The 16382-nt window shown below is 40.7% G+C and overlaps 1 protein-coding gene across 8 annotated transcripts in view; it reads left to right on the top strand.

The window, feature by feature from the left end:
* KLF12 (KLF transcription factor 12) overlaps positions 1–14135 on the top strand; it is a 246910-nt gene extending 232775 nt beyond the window's left edge. For all 8 annotated transcript variants that reach the window (XM_055703199.1, XM_055703204.1, XM_055703202.1 and 5 more), the window contains one exon: positions 9977–14135. In XM_055703199.1, coding sequence (XP_055559174.1) covers positions 9977–10158 — 182 coding nt within the window. In that variant the 3' untranslated portion in view covers positions 10159–14135. The remainder of the gene's footprint in view (positions 1–9976) is intronic.
* Positions 14136–16382: the final 2247 nt, after the last annotated feature.

Raw genomic sequence — 16382 nt, 5'->3', positions numbered from 1 at the left:
AATAATGATAATTTCGTTATGCAGAATAAAATTTTCTCTAAGCAAACCATTTAGTACTTAATATTCTACCTCCAAAGAACTGCAGTTCACTTAAGGTCTCAGGCATGATTGTGGCCTACCATGTGTAGCCCTGCAGTGGCATGAAGGCGAGAAAGACCTCTCTACTCCCATTCCCTCCAAAATGCTTTCCCAGATGTTGCACCCAGTTCTGGAGGAGTAAATACATAATACAGGGTTTCCAAGGACGTTAACTCTTGCAGCCTATTCAGTCCTTGACAGAGGGAACAGAAGAGCAACTTGCTGCTGAAATGCCCATTACTGGCGATACCCTGTGTCTTTTGGGAAGTGCGTGGATTTGCTTGTGCGCTCCCTGTCCTTTCTAGGGCAGCCTTCGATCGGCAACACAGCCTTTGAGAGTGGAGCATTTCAAAACTGCAAGTAAGCTTCACAAAAGCCTTTGTTTTAATGTTTTATTCAGGGGGGAAGTTCTGCTTTCTTTGTTCCAAGGCTAAAAGGAAACAAGAAGTACGAGCCTGAAAGCTAGTGTCTTCAGTCTTCACTTTTTGCAGATAAATAGGTAGGAGACTGGGGAGATTTTACAAAAGCTTCATGTTCAATGGGAAAGGAAGAAGATCAGATGACATCTCTGTAGGGCAAGGGGTTATTTTCTGCACTTCAGTGTTTTCTCCACACAGGAGATGAAGTGTAGTGGTATCTTGGTCACATTACCTCTAATAATCTTTTTCCTTGTCATGTATTTTTGTCAGTTAATTTTTTTCTTTAGTATCGTATATATTTATTCTACTTTTTATGGTGGTAAAAAACGGTATCTCTTCATTTGGGAAGTTTAATTCCATTCACAACTGATCTGCCTAAATGGGAGGGGTGTTTTCTAATGTTCTGTTTCTGCAGACAGCCCATTACACCAGGGTCCCGGCCTCTGCTTGAGCCTGACCTCTAGCACAGTGCAAACAACAAATAATCAGTTGTGCAAAACTTTTTTGTTGTTGTTTTTTTCTTTGTTTATTTTATTGGAGGTTTGTTTGTTCTTTTGTTTTTTACAGGTAGTGGAAGGTCTAGCTTTTATACTGAGAAACATCATTATTGCTCTTGAGCATAGTGGAGCAATCCCTGGAGCATCCAGGAGGAGTGACAGTAGCAGAATCATGGGCAGATGGAAAGGGAAGTGTCACTTGTTTGGTGTCTGTCTTGCGGTTATGGACCACAGTCACAGAATCACAGAATGGTTGGGGTTGGAAGGGACCTCTGGAGATCATCTAGTCCAATGCCTGCTAGAGCAGGGTCACCTACAGCAGGTTGAACAGAGTTGCATCCAGGCAGGTTTTGAATGTCTCCAGAGGAGTATTGAATGATGGAAATGTGTTTTATTATATTCACAATGACATACATTTACATACATTTTCGATGAAGGAAAGGTGTTTTATTTGGGAAAGCCAGGCTAAAACCCAGGCCTGCAGCACCCAATTAAAGAGAGTCAGCGTGCAGGTCTCCTGGCACCCTCAGTGCAGCTGCCTGCTGATGGACGTACAGATCTCTTGCGTCACCTTTCCCAGATAACTTGTTGAGTGAATGCAGCTGTACAAGGGAAAATATCAGCCTTCCCTACAGCATTGGAAGTTTGATAGTTCCCATATATTTGCTGTGGCTGGAGGGAAGGAGAAAGCTTCGTGCCATCTTCCACTACAAATACATATATAAACATACATACATGATAAGTGTATATATGCACTTAACAGATACTAAATATTTATACATGTACCACATCACTCAGGAAAAATTATCAGGAAGGATAATAAAATCATGTTTGTCATCTACTGTTGGGCTTTGGTCTGGCTTCTGGATTCAGGTGCACAGGAAGAGGCCTTTTACATTTCCAAAAATTGTATTTTTTCTGGTTTTATGGGAGTTAAAATTTTATCATTTTATGTCAGCAATGCCCTTGTCAATGTACGGAACTAATCCTACATCGCAGAGCGTTAATTCATTTGTATCTCATATAGTACTAGGTATGTCCCATTGTGGGGCAAAGTCTCTGTGCAGAAGCCCAGAAAGAGAAAATGTGGAAAAGAGGTTTCTTGGATTCCCCTTCTTCGTTTCTCTCCTGTGCATGCAATGACAGAACAGTGCTGAGACTAGCATAATGGATTTGCCTTCTTAAATTGTGGAGAACTGAATTTTCTAATTCTGGTCATAAAGGCTTTTTTGCTACAATTTGTATTAAAATAACGGCAAATTGAGGCACCTGTATACCTAGAGGGGCGTGCAGGACAATAGCAGAAGCAGGAGAGGGGTAAGGTTGCTGAACTAGTACTGATCTTGCAGAAGGAGTAAGAAGGGCCAGGATGGCAAGTAAGACCCAAGCTCAGCAACGCAGTGAAATGAAAAGGTAGTTGTGTGTTGTGATGTGGGAAAAGGACTCACACCTGAAGTATCAGAAGTGAAGGCTTTAAGTAATTGGTTCAAGAGCTGCCAAAAGCATGATGAAGTTCTGTCTTTTGTTTTAGAGTAGAGACTGTCACTGTATTTTTGAATCATTTTGTTCCTGCTTTTCACATGAAAAAATCATGTCCCTGTTCTCTGCCTAAGTCAGACTGAGAACAAGGAATAAAAAACCTGAATTTCAAGATGTGTCTCAGGCAGCACAGTATGTTCCTGTTCTGCTTGTAGAAATTGTTTTGCCAGACTTGCTCAATTGATAGAAAACTTTAATCTCTTCCCAGAAAGATATTTTATTTGCATATTTTGACAATACTGGAACACAAAAGTCAAATTCGCTATGTTCACCGAAGAGATATAGTGATCATTAACTTGGAAACTTGGAGATCCCAAATGACCTTTAGAAAGGTATCTAAGCAATTAAATTGGAATTTTTTTTATCAAAATGATTGAAAATATTTTAAACTTTCATAGGGATGAAACTGAGATCTAGCAGCTTCATTACAGAAAGTAAGGTGGTTCTAATGTGTAAGTCACAGCATTGCTGTTCACTTTCTCTGCAGTTTTGGGAAGGTTGCTGATGCTCACTGTGTTGGTTTTCCTATCTGCAGAATGTACATGATAATTTGTTACACAGCGCTATTACAAAGACAGACCTTTATGAAGGATTACATTTTAAAAAAAGCTTTATAAGGCACTTTGAAGTTGGAAAGTGCTTTATAAGTGCTCTGATGTTTTTTCATTAAAAAATTATACTAAGAAAAATATCACACACACACAAAAAAAAGCATTGTCATTTTTCCCTTTCCCTTGTGTCTAAAAGCTAAGCTGCCATCTTCTCACAGTGCCTGAGGATGCTCATTATCAGATAGTGTTTTTGCTGTAAGAAGATTCTTTTCTGCCTGAAATTGCTTATTTTTAGTAGAAATGCAAAATCTAATGAGCCATCATTTGTGGTTTTCAATTTATGATTTCCCCTTCCAGAGTCCTATCAATATGGGTACAGTGTGACTATCCCATGTGTTTCAGAACAATCCTGGTGTTTGCATGGGAGCTGGAACTGGCTGACATAAATACTACACCTTATATATATTGCATAATATCCTGTAACAGAAACCAAAGTAGGAGTCACCAGGAGATGTCCTCAACCCTGCAAAGCTGCACATCTCTTGACTTTGACTCAAAAATTCAACATCATTGAACATAGGCAGAGGCATGCTTACTGAATTATTTATTTTCTTTTGACTTGATATGGGATAAATCCTTAGGACATCACTGTTTTTATGTAGCGAATACTCCTCCAAGAGTAATGGCAATAGAAACTGTGTGTATAAAGATGTGGCTGTAGATAGCAGGGCTGGGCAGATGCCACCTATTAAACTGTGCAAGTTTGACTCAAACCCATTGTATTTTGTGAACAGGGTGAGGGGCGGCATCTCCTCTATGCTCCCACCCTCCCAGTCTGGAAAAGCTACACAAACCTATAGCCAAGTTTTGTTTCCAAGTGCTTTTCTAACTTTGTCCTTCTCAAAAGTGGGATTTCAGCATGTGGTTCTTTCCCAGGGTGATGAAGGCTTAAGTACAGCTGACAAGATGGCTAATCCTGTACCCCTGAACAATCCCTTACATTTATTTTCTAGTTGACTTATATTTGGAATAAAAATCTTACCAGTCTTTCAAAGTGCTCAATACCATTGCAGGAAGGGGCTGCAGAGAAGTGAGGTATTAACTTGGAGTCATGGTGACAATTCCATGTGCAGAAAAATTGGATGGGGATGTCTGAAGAAGACACAAATAAGAAGGGACATGGCACTCACCTGGTATACCAGAGAGAGGTGAGTTTATGCCAGAGAAGGAAATCAGCTTGGAACTTGATCACTGGGATGTTGTCTGTCCTGGTAGTAGATGGTGCTACCTCACGGTTACTTAATGACATGGTTGCCAGGAGCCTGCTAGACTGATGAATAAATGAAGCTTAAATAACACACAAATGAAAGGAACTGCAAGCGCACAGGTAGTACATAGGGCATCTGCAATTGCGGTAAATAAAGTTCCTTGCCTAGGGAACATAAGCCTGGCTCTATTTCCTGGAGCTCCAGAGCAGTTTCTGTGCTGGCAGAGCAACCCATAATTATTTACGTGGTGGTTTTGTGGTGCCTGACCTTGAAGCATCTGGCATCAAATACCATGATTCCAGCCAGTTGATGGGCAGAGGATAACTGCCGAGGAACATACCACATGGGAAATTCTGCCTGGGGTAGAAGAGACCCTAGTCCCTTTATCTGTTACACATCATGGTCTCTTGCTGGTACCTACATAAGGCTTTCTTTTTAGGATCATGTGAATGTTAGAGGGTTATAAAGTAAAAGTTTGAGAGGGATTTATTTCCTTGGGTCTTCTGGATGTTAAGAGTACATGAATGAGGATATGGGAAGACAGAAGTTGGACTGTGGGGAGGGCAGAAAATTTTGGAAGGATTGACTGAACAGTGGTCATTATTCAACATTATTAATTCATTATTTGCTTCAGTTTAGGGAGATTTAGTAAGTAACAGTTGTAACTAGGTTCTTAAGTGCTTAAGCGAGGGGAGCCATGGTAGGGTAGGAAAAATAATATGGTAAAAGTAATTAAACTAATTTGGATTCTGGCATATGGATTACAAAAAGCAAGGCTTTGGAGGGCTCTTAGAAATAGATGTTTTGTTAACAGAAGATTTAAAAAATAACTAGTTCCATTTGGGGCCTTGAGTCATATCTTTAAAACTTTATAATTAACCTCCCTAAATAATAGAAAATACCCATTTTCTACAGGGAGCTGTATAGAAGCACTTTTTTATGGTCCAGGATCCCACTTGATCCATGTGAATGCATGTCCTCGCATACTGTTTGCTGTCCATGTATTGCAAGACAAAGCTGTGAAATAGCATTAGAATGCAAGTTCTCAGTGTTTTGGGATCTTTTTGATAGATTTTGGGACAAAACCATAGAGCTGTCAAAGACAGGTGCAAAAGTAGAGGGTCAGCTCCCATGAAAATATTCACAGCTTCAGGCATTTATTTTAAAATGGGTAGCTTCTTTAAGTCTAAAACTTTACAGATTCAGAAAATTGAATTAACTAACATGGTTCTTTTTCCACTTTTATTTCTTTCCTCTTGTTATCACAGGTTCTTAGTCTCTTTCTACAGTTCTCTTTACTACTATTTTCCAAAAACTGTCCACTGTTTTGTCTTCTCCTTTGTTCCCATGTTTCCACTACCCTGGGCAAGACTTACACCACCTGCTTTTGCTCCGTAGAGCTGAGCGAGAATTTGAGTGTCTGGGTGCATGACAGTAACGCTGCACCCTTGCTTCAGTGGCTGCCAAACCATTGAAGGAGCCAAAACATGCCCATGCTTTGAACCTGAGAGTTTCTTAGACACTTAAGTCAAGTGCTCACAAAAAGGCAGAAGTGTCTGAGTCAAAATGCTTGAGTATTTGACTTTGACTCCACTGCAATCCAGTCTTGAAATGGAGATGGATAATACGAACATAGATATATAAGCACTGGGGCTAGTTTCTTCCAGTTAGCAAACTAGTTCTGTTCACATCCTCACTCACTGCTTTCTGGGTTGCCCTGCTGAGATCCAGCTTCTCTCTTCTGAGTGTACTGAGTATTTCAGCTATGAGTGCTCAAGCTCATCAGCCAAAGCTGGTGTGTAATACCTGACACCAGCTTCAGCAATTCTACTCTTGTTGGTCCTTTCTCCATCCCCTGAACTCCTGAATCTTCCGTTTTTTACAAAGTCAGTGGTCAGTTTTCATGCCTGGAGTGTTACCAAACAGAAGTTTATATAGTATTAACTATGAAGAACATATTTTTTCAAGCACCGGTCCATCCACAGATTATGTAGGTTTTTAACAGAAAAGTATTATTGCTGTTGTTACTATTATTATTATTATTCCCCTAAGAATTAGGTTTGCGTAAAATGTTGTTGATTAATCTTAATTAAAAATCTTATCTTTCACAGCTTTCTTTACAGTGGCTTTTTTAAGGTGCATATGAGTGAATATCTTCAGAGTAATGCTACTTTGCCTGTTTTTTTCCTTCTTGTGCTATACATATATATTTAATTGAAAATAATGAAAGGTCTTCTTAAGTTGAGCTTTTAAGAGTGATTTTCCTTCAGTGGTGTAAATAGCTTGAGAAGAATGTGGTTAGTCCTGTCTCTTTCACATAGCTCTATAGGGGCTGGGTGAGCAGGACTCATTGAGGAGGGAGGCTGGAAGCAGCAACTAGGAACTCCAGTTAAGTGACCCACACTCATGTCCTTCCATCAGCTGACTTTCATTTCTTACCCAAAGTGATACTGTTTTAATGGACAAAGAAACCATTTCTGGTATTTTTCTTTCACCAACCATCCCTTCCTGCCTCAGGTTCTCTGTTTGTCTTCTACTGAGGGAAAGAAGATCCGAGATTTTGTGTGCCAAAGAGGCTATTGAAGGGAAGGATCTTGTGGATATCTATAATATCTTTATCAGTGATCTGGACAAGGGAATCAAGTGCACCCTCAGTAAGTTTGCAGATGGCACCAAGTTGGAGTGGGAGTGTTGATCTGCTGGAGGGCAGGAAGGCTCTGCAGAGGGATCTGGACACGCTGGATTGATGGGCTGAGGCCAGTTGTGTGAGGTTCCACAAGGAGAAGGGCCAGATCTTGCACTTGGGTCACAACAACCCCAAGCAATGCTACAGGCTGGGGCAGAGCGGCTAGGAAGCTGCCCAGCAGAAAAGGACCTGGGGGTGTTGGTCAACAGCCGGCTGAACATGAGCCAGCTGTGTGCCCAGGTGGCCAAGAAGGCCAACAGCATCCTGGCTTGTGTCAGAAACAGTGTGGCCAGCAGGGATGGGGCAGTGCTTGTCTCCCTGGACTCGGCACTGGTGTGGCCGCACCTCAAATACTGTGTTCAGTTCTGGACCACTCACTGCAGGAGGGACACTGAGGTGCTGGAGTGTGTCCAGGAGAAGGGCAATGAAGCTGGTGAAGGGTCTGGAGCACAAGACTTATGAGGAGTAGTTGAGGGAACTCGAGTTATTTAGCCTGGCGAAAAGGAGACTCAGGGGGGATCTTATCGCTCTCTACAACTGCCGGAAAGGAGGCTGCAGGCAGGTGGGTGTTGGTCTCTTCTCCCAAGCAGCAAGCCATAGGACCAGGGGAAATGGCCTCAAGTTGTGCCAGGGGAGGTTTGGGTTGGATATCGGGAAAAATGCCTCCACCGAAAGGGTTGTCAAGCATTGGAACAGGCTGCCCAGGGAACTGGCTGAGTCCCCATCACTGGAGGTATTTAAAAGACATGTAGATGTGGTGCTTATAGGGACATGGCTTGGTGGTGGACTTCACAGTGTTAGGTTAAAAGTTGGGTTAGGTGATCTTAAAGGTCTTTTCCAACCTCTATGGTTCTATGATTCTGTGTGGTAGGAGAGACTTAAAATTCAGATGCTTTTAAATGAGAATCTGAATTTTAAGAAATACCCCCATGCTTCGCTCAAGAAGTCTCTGTGATCAAAGAAGCCAACCAGGGCAATATCCAGAGTCTAAACCAAAAGAGTTTAAAAGTACATTGAGGATGGACAGGGCAGGCATTCCACTTGGGAACTGTTAATGTGGTGTGACGAGAGCATTAGGATAGACTTGCCAAGTTGGATGGGGGCACTGCTATATTTGTGCGGTGCTTCTCACCAACTGTTGGTGGCAAGGATATGTATGTAAGACAGTTCGGTGGTGAATCTGAGCACATTTTGTAGCATTGTGTCATCGGCAAGAGCATGCTACCCACCATCTGCCGTGAAGCTTGTGCCTTCCAGCTCGCAGCAGCTGTGGGATTCCAGGCACCCAACGCTGCAGACATGCAGGAGCAATGAACACTGTTTGGTGCTTTGTGCTTCTCTGAGAACTATAAAATTATCTAGGCTAAGTTGCTGCTGGTGCAGCTATGGGCCATGGTTATCTCAGAGCCTGGATTGCTGGATTCTTCTCACAGCAACTGTTTCCCACCCCCATCTGACACCAAAACTGCAGCACAGCCCAGATGGTGTACAGAAGGTACCAACCCAAGGAGCTCAAATGTTGCTGACAACCCTGTTGACATGCCTGTACAGCATCCGATTTCCTTACAGAGGCACCCATAGTCATTTCAATTGGACTTCTCAGGTCTGTTTCAACTTTGTGATGATATTCTTACTCGGGAATTTTCTTTTGAGACTGAGGGCTCTTGGCAAAGCATTTATTGACTTTTGAAGAGACGCATAGAGGGAGGTGCTGCCTACGACAAAGCAAGTGTTGCATCACTGGTTCATGTAATTGAAATAGTTTCTTGCAAGCTGCTCATGATTCATAAGAGATAATAAATAACTGAGGAATGATTGTGCCTAACAAAGGAAACAGTTGCTGCAGAGATGCTCTTTTGCTGTCCTGGTTGTGATTAGCTGGTTTCAGAAGGGGAGGGAAAAAATCATTTTTGACACACCAGAGGAAGTTGCATACAGACTCCACACATTTTCCCTTCCTCACTTTTGGTGCATGATCAACTGTGGGATCAAGGTAACTGCCAAGAGCATTTAAGATGTAGACATTGAGAGCTGGTCATAGAAAGCACAAGTAAGTATAGCCTACAAACATAGCAAAAATGGGGGTTTATACCAGTTTGCTCTATGAAAGCACAAAATCCAGTTGTATTAATCTCTTCCTCTGACATGATACAGCACAGAATGTGGGGCACGCATCATGCTTACCTTTAAATAAAAAGCAGAGGGTGGGATTGTCCAAAAAAACTACGCTTAGCCCAAGTCTATTTTCACTGAATTAAATGCGTGTTTATCCACACTGTTGTGCAAGTCCCTTGGCTGACTACATTTAAAAATTGTACACTGTTCCTGGTAACATCTTACATGAAAAATTAATTTTACTGAAAGTAAGTGCAGTAAGTAAAAAGGACATTTTTCGGATTGAATTTTATGTTTAATTGGAAAATTTTAGTTCATTTTTACCAGCTTGTTAAAAAATGTCTGGCAGTGTTGTTTACACAGATAATTAGAAAACTTCATAAACTTCATAAAAATAACTAGAAGTCTGTGGCAGCCTATGATAAATTGCTGAAATATCAGGTAATCTGGCCATTTTGGGAGAAAGTGTAGCCTGACAAAACAAGGGTAGCAAAGTTGTATGGTAATCATGAGAATAATTATACAGTCCTTTGTCCTGATGTTAATCCCCACGTCACCCCTGCAAGGTAGGATCTATATTGTTGCCTTAATCCTGTTGATTTTCTTAGTCATGTGAATGCCAAAGGAATGATAAATCTCAAAGGCCCTTTCCTTATATTCAGCAGATTCGGTACATCGTAATTGTGTAATTTGGCCTAAAGCAACCTCTAGGCAGTGGGTGTTCATGGGAAGCGTGCAGGGGGGGTTGCAGGGATTAAGAGCAGCAAGGGGAAAGTCACCACCTGTTTTTCCCCCTCTCCCCTCTTTCTTTTGTCTCTCCCAGGCGAAAAACCCTACAAATGTACCTGGGAAGGCTGCACCTGGAAGTTTGCTCGCTCCGACGAACTGACGAGGCATTACCGCAAGCACACAGGAGTGAAGCCATTCAAGTGTGCAGACTGTGACCGCAGCTTTTCCCGCTCAGATCACTTGGCGCTCCACCGCCGCAGGCACATGCTGGTTTGAGAAACGCTACCTGTTCCAGCCGAGTTTAAGAGCTGGGTCTCTTAACTACCCGGAGTGAATTCAGCAGGCTGAATCCCCCTCTACAGTGTTAACAGGCAGGGCTTTCCTTGATGTCCATAACAAAAAAATAATAACAGAAATTTTAAAAAAGAAAGCAGGAAAAGAAGTGCCACTCTTCTCCTCGCTGTCTGAAGTTAACCCCGTCTGCCCCTTAGCATGGCTACCCCCTGAAAGTGTCATCACAGTCACCTGGGAAATAGCAGCCAAAATGCTACAGGAATGGGCATTATTTTACATGCTGCATCCTTTGACAAAAAATGTTTATAGCTTGTATGTTTTCTCAGCTGTCGGACATTTTGTTCCTGAAAAATCACTGCTGACTGGAGGATTAGATACCGCAAACCGATGAGGATGAGGATGAAAGCAAGACCGCTAGACCTTTATTATCCCATCTTTTCCCCTTGTTTTGAGTACCATCTGGCCACTGTCAGCATTACGCCCAAGCTGTGCTACAGACAAGCTGCGTGTGAGTAGGCAAGAAGATTCTGCTGGAGAGGTCCCGCTGTCGGAGGTGAAGGGTCACTTGAGCAGACTTTTGCAATAATGATGGTGGCATTTTAATATTGTACCATAATTTCCCATTATTCCCTAGAGGACACCAGCCATTTAACCTTTTTCTTTTATCTTTTTTTCCCCTTTCTTCTCCTTTGTTGTTGTTGAAATCTGTAAAATAAACAAGGGGCAGCAGCATCTCTGCTGAAAGTACAATATTAAGTATCTATGTTTTACCATGGACTTCTTTAGAACCGTGTTCTGATATCTATAGAAAGAGCCCATCTGAAAACTACTAGCCCATTCGCAATGTGCAGTTTTCTTTCATGCAGATATCCTCTTCCCCGTGACCATTATTTGAATACAAGGAAATAGTCAGACCTTGCACTCACTGGTACCAAGTTTAGTGGTGTAACTATTCATAAAATGGAATTGAATGTACCAACAAAACAAAACAGAGAAGAAACGGCTGCATCTCTTGCAGAGAAAAAGCAATAATGAGTAAAATGGCTCTCAAGACAATAATTTACTCCACACCAACAGAAGTGGGGGGTAGGCAGAAATAGCACGTAAAATCATTTAAGTTAATCTTTCTGATGGTTTCACTGACCCGCTAGGTACCACAATTAAGTACTTTCATTTCCTTCAACATAATACTTGTGTCCAGAAAGCAAGAAAGATAAAGGAAAGAGCTGATAGGAGTCAGTGGATGAACCATAAGTAGGAAGGAGAAATGTTTCTGCAGTGATGCTCTGCAAGACATTAGATTTCTCCCTGGGAGTTAGGGAATAACAAGATTTTGCCAGCTGTCTAGTATGATATAAATGGCCCTTTATGGGTACCAGTGGCTGCTTCTGCTGGGATTTTCAATCCAAGCCTTTTCAGATTAAATAAAAGGAAATTCTTGATCATTCCCATACAGCCCTATAATTGTGAACCAATTTGTATTAATTTAATTATGTAGGAAAGAGAGAAACTCTTAGTCATCAGTTGTTCGTGCAAACAGAATAGTGTTTTTCTGTTTTCTTTCCTCACAAGGATCTGCCTATTCAGCTAAATTTGACAAAGAGGAGGCTTGGCAAGATTTTTTAAGTGTTGAGATTTTTATAGCTTAGAGATGAAAGATGTATACATAAAGGTCTTTTGCAATGCATTTAATTATGAATATTTGGTTCCAGGAATTGCACAGATTAAACTTGTGATGCCACTTGTTCATTTTTAAATGTTTGACCAGTCTGAATTAGTTTCTGATTCCTGAAGTAACCATAGTAATGTTGTGGGGATTCTGAAATCAAGGTAATCTTTAAGAGAAACGAACACAGAGTACACGTACAGATACTGAAAGCAATTACAGTTAATTGAGGATTAATATGACTGGGATAATACTTTATAACAGCATTTACAGGCCCCAGAGTTTTGATTGTCTTTATATTCTTCATATTCCCCAGTACTGGATAGTTCGTCAGCTCTCTGAAAGAAGAAGTTCAGTACTGTTAAAGCTCACGCTCCCCTCTGTCGAGTGGTCGGCAGAGAAACCCAAAACAAATTATTCACAGCCATTGTGGGAGAAATGCCTCTCTCGGTTCCCATTGACCATATTGGTAATCAGCTTCCACTAAATTTCGCAACATTTCGGTATCCATCTCCAAATCAGGAATGAAGCAGAGGTGCCAAGTGTCCGTGCAAAGCATGGAAAGGCTGCAATGGTTCAGGGCTTCCAGATGGGCCATGAGGCATTGCAGGGCAGCAGAACTGGGTCTTTACCAGCAGCACTTCTGCTCTTGGTTTAACAGACTGGGTGTCAGTGTTCTGTGTGAAATGGTTCATCAATTACATCTTAGGTCTGTCTTCTGTGTACTTCAGTATCGTCCCCTTGAATCGGTCTGTCATTCTCAGCATTTAGGGAAAGAAGTCGGATCAGGTAGAAGTCAATTGATAAACACATTTTCCTGCCAAAGAACATTTTACCAACGAATTACTTGAATAGCGGTAATTCAGTTGAAGAACCAATGGCATACAGAATTTCTTTCAGGATCTGTGATTTTTTTTCTCCCATAGAAAATTAAGTTTATTTGACCAGAAACTCTTAAGGCCGTTCTGTTAGCGTACAAGAGGAGCAATGAGAGAGATTGATGCTGTTCACAAAGGCAGGGTATAACTGGGAGAGACCAGTGTCCTCTCTAGGGTTCCCCTGTAGTCAATGAAGAGACAAAAACTTCTCCAAGAGAAACTGAGAGGCCTTAAATTTCAGCATTCAGCGCTGAACTGCCCCGAGGAGGATCATATGTATCACAGACCCTGGGGAGGTTCATCTCCCAAGGCTGAGGTTGATCTGTTTGAATCCCTTGTCTTTGAGCTGGTTGCCCATTACTTTATGCATAGGAGACACTGCAACAGAAAGAGGGTCTGGTTTTATTCAAGGAACCCCAGAGTGATACAGGGTTGAAGCAGCACTCACCCTAAAGGACGCAGGCACAGAGCATGTCAATGGTAACAGGATGAAGCCAAAAGGTAAAAGGAGTGTACGCTAGATTTTCTTATTTCACAGGCAGGAAGTGTATCCTCAGCCTTCCCGGCACACGTGTAAGGGCTTTTCGTGCTGCTGTTACCTCTAGACAGCTTACACTACCAGCAGTAGTCCACCGTTGGGTTTGAAGTACCCGGTATGGTTCTTGGCAAGTTTCTTATTCATACCAGCACCCACAGGTTTTGACCCTGCATACTCTGTGAGGTTGTTTCCTAGTTTGTTTTCCACTTCGGAAGTATTTTAAGAGAAGTTACTTGGATGTGGAGCTGATGTCCCCCAGATTCTCAGGGTGTCCTTCCCTCAGTGGCTGCGGTTCAGACCTGCCAGACTTCTGTGCTTGTGCAGAGACCAAAGGCGATGGCTCCAGGGTGGATTCATCAAAAATCCTGGTATCCCACTGCAGGTCTGTGACATTTCATAACCATGGTGAAGGCTTACATCATACATAACATGCATAAATACCAGATCCATTTTGACACAACACAGTAGGTCCATCTTAATTGAGCAGCGGGGACAGAAAACTACACAGTATCCCATTCTTTGGGAAAGACAGAGATTTATGCTTTTAAGTGTAAGTAAAGGATGAGTAATATCCACCATACCCATTATGGCTTACAAGGGAAACTGCCACAAAATGTCAGATTTCAAATGTTTTCAAAAGGATTCAATGGATTTGTCAAGAAATCTCAGTAGCCGGGATTATAGGAAAACATCAATGAGCAAGCAGCTTTGATACAGAACTTTTTAAATTTTAAATTGTCATTATTTTTTGAACACCTGTTTTATTCAGCACTGTAAAATTGGCTCATTGCAACAGCAGTTTATACTTTGGGATGAAGATGCAGTATTCCTTATTCTCTATCATGCTTATACAATTAATTAAATAGATTTAGACTGACTTGTATATATGATTATTTCCTGGAGTAATGTATAACAAAATTAACAGTGTTGAAAATTACATCAGTGATGTTGATGCTTGGGGTAAACTCACAGTGCGGAGCATGGACAAATAGCTGGGCAACCTATCTCCCCTTTAATAATGGGAATAACAGTGATCATAACTCTCATTTTCCATTAGCCACATTGGAAATGTATTCTAGTTGCCGTTTATAAATTTAGCTTCTGATAATAAATGCTGTTTAATGGAAAAAATCTCTTTCTCCTTTATTGAAGGTGGGTACCTCAAAATCAGAGGAATTTTCACTATTAATATCTCACTGATTATTTTTTTTTGGACTTTGGTTTGGAAAGGTCAGTGTGTGAAACTGCATCTTCCACAGCAGACAAGTCTTAAGATCATTCAGTATATCCGCCCAACTCCTGCATGCTCATCTATACACTTGTCCATATAAACCCCAGCACTTCCACATGCCTCCACCCATGTGCAGGTAATAAACAGTTTTTTTAATAAAAATATAAGTTATAAAAATAAAATTTATTTTAAAAATACAAAAATACAAAAATTGGAAAAGGAAAAATTAGAAATAAACACTGTAAAAGAAAGTACTACCTTCTTAAGAAACCAGCTCATGTTATTGTATGTATTATGCCTTTGCCTGTGGTTAACTGGAGAAGTGCACAAAGAAGTTTAAGGATTGTTGTATTTTCACAGTTCCACTATAGCATAACAGTTGCCGTGTAATGTATGCTTATGAATGTCATGCCCATTGGTACCTTGAAAAGGCTTAAATTCTCATCGGTTTCCGCAGTAAATCAGGTTTTAGTACAAAAATGTAACTATAAGGATACTGCATCTTTGAGAAATCAAAATACCTTGAAAGTATTTTACTATACATGTAACAGTTTAAATATTCTGTAATATATGTGATAGTGGAAAAGTATTTTCAAACTCACGATTTTACATGGAGTGTAAATAGGTTAAATGAAGTACATTTTTAAAAATCATTTAGTTTTCATCAGGAAAACTGCTAAGATAATGCCTTGCAAAGCTTAAACACAAAACATAAGAGGTAAATTGTCCTGTTCTGTCAGAGCATGTTTTCTCTGCAAAATGGAGTGGCCACTTCTTTGCTGTTTCGCAGATGGCATGCAATATAATGAAGTCATACTGAGTCCTTCAGTGTCGAATAAGTCAACACTCAGAATGTCTTTGACTGAATAAAGGAAACAAACACTTAATCAAAATGAAAACCATATGAAAGGTTTTTTGTGGGTGGGTTGTTTTTTTTTTTCCTTCTGGCATTTTACAGTGAACTGCCAATACAGTAACAGCAAACTCTCATTTGATTTTATTTCTTTTTGTATTTCCCTGACTGCAGTGCATCTTGAATTAAGGTTGCAGAGCTGAGATAGGCAGCTGCTCTTTGCTGAGGCCAGGGGAGTTTAGTCTTCTAGGTGCAGTAACATGTCAACAAAATCAATTGTAGCAGGACAGTTGTGACATTTAAAATGCACATACACTTCAGCAAGATAGCCTAAAATCCATTTTAAAAGATAAAACAGAAACTGAAAGTGCCTGTAATTAGAACTGATGGGATGTTCCTATACTTTTACACAGCAATAACTTACGGGATTCTATTAACAATAAGGTGAAAATGAAATTTTACTCTGAGAACAATAATGCAGCACAGAAACAAACACAAAGTGCCATTTGTATTTTCACATGTTGAGATATTGATACACTTTCTAGTTATTTTCTCAGACAACATTTGTCATATACTTCGAAGAAGAAAATTAGTCTTAGTTTGAAAATTACTCATCCATATCGATCTCAGTAGGTGTGAATGGAAGTCATTGTCAAGCAGTGTTTTAGGGGATTTCTTCCTAATTTATGTCTGATGTGCCCATGTATTCAGGGTGTTCTCTAGTGAAATAATTCAAAAACCAGCAATAAGCCCAATGGAGCTTTTTTAGGATATATGGTAGAAGGGGGGTTCTCTTGAAAAATCCTCTTCATCGAACTGTGGAAACACATTGTTCACCTTATGTCTCCTTTCTATTCATCATGTAATGCTCATAGTATTTAATATCATCTTAGAACTGGTTGACTTCAGGAGTGGAAAAAATATATCACTTTTCTTCCTTTTGGGGACAAATGAGTGAAAAATTGGGGACTATCAGTCCAGAGACTATTTGAGTAGTGAGAAGTCAATATTCCTAAAATAGTGTCAGAAGATTTTTATAT

The sequence above is a fragment of the Falco cherrug genome, chromosome 2 (assembly GCF_023634085.1).
Source record: "Falco cherrug isolate bFalChe1 chromosome 2, bFalChe1.pri, whole genome shotgun sequence".
Taxonomy (NCBI): domain Eukaryota; kingdom Metazoa; phylum Chordata; class Aves; order Falconiformes; family Falconidae; genus Falco; species Falco cherrug.
This window is presented reverse-complemented; position numbering and strand designations above follow the sequence as displayed.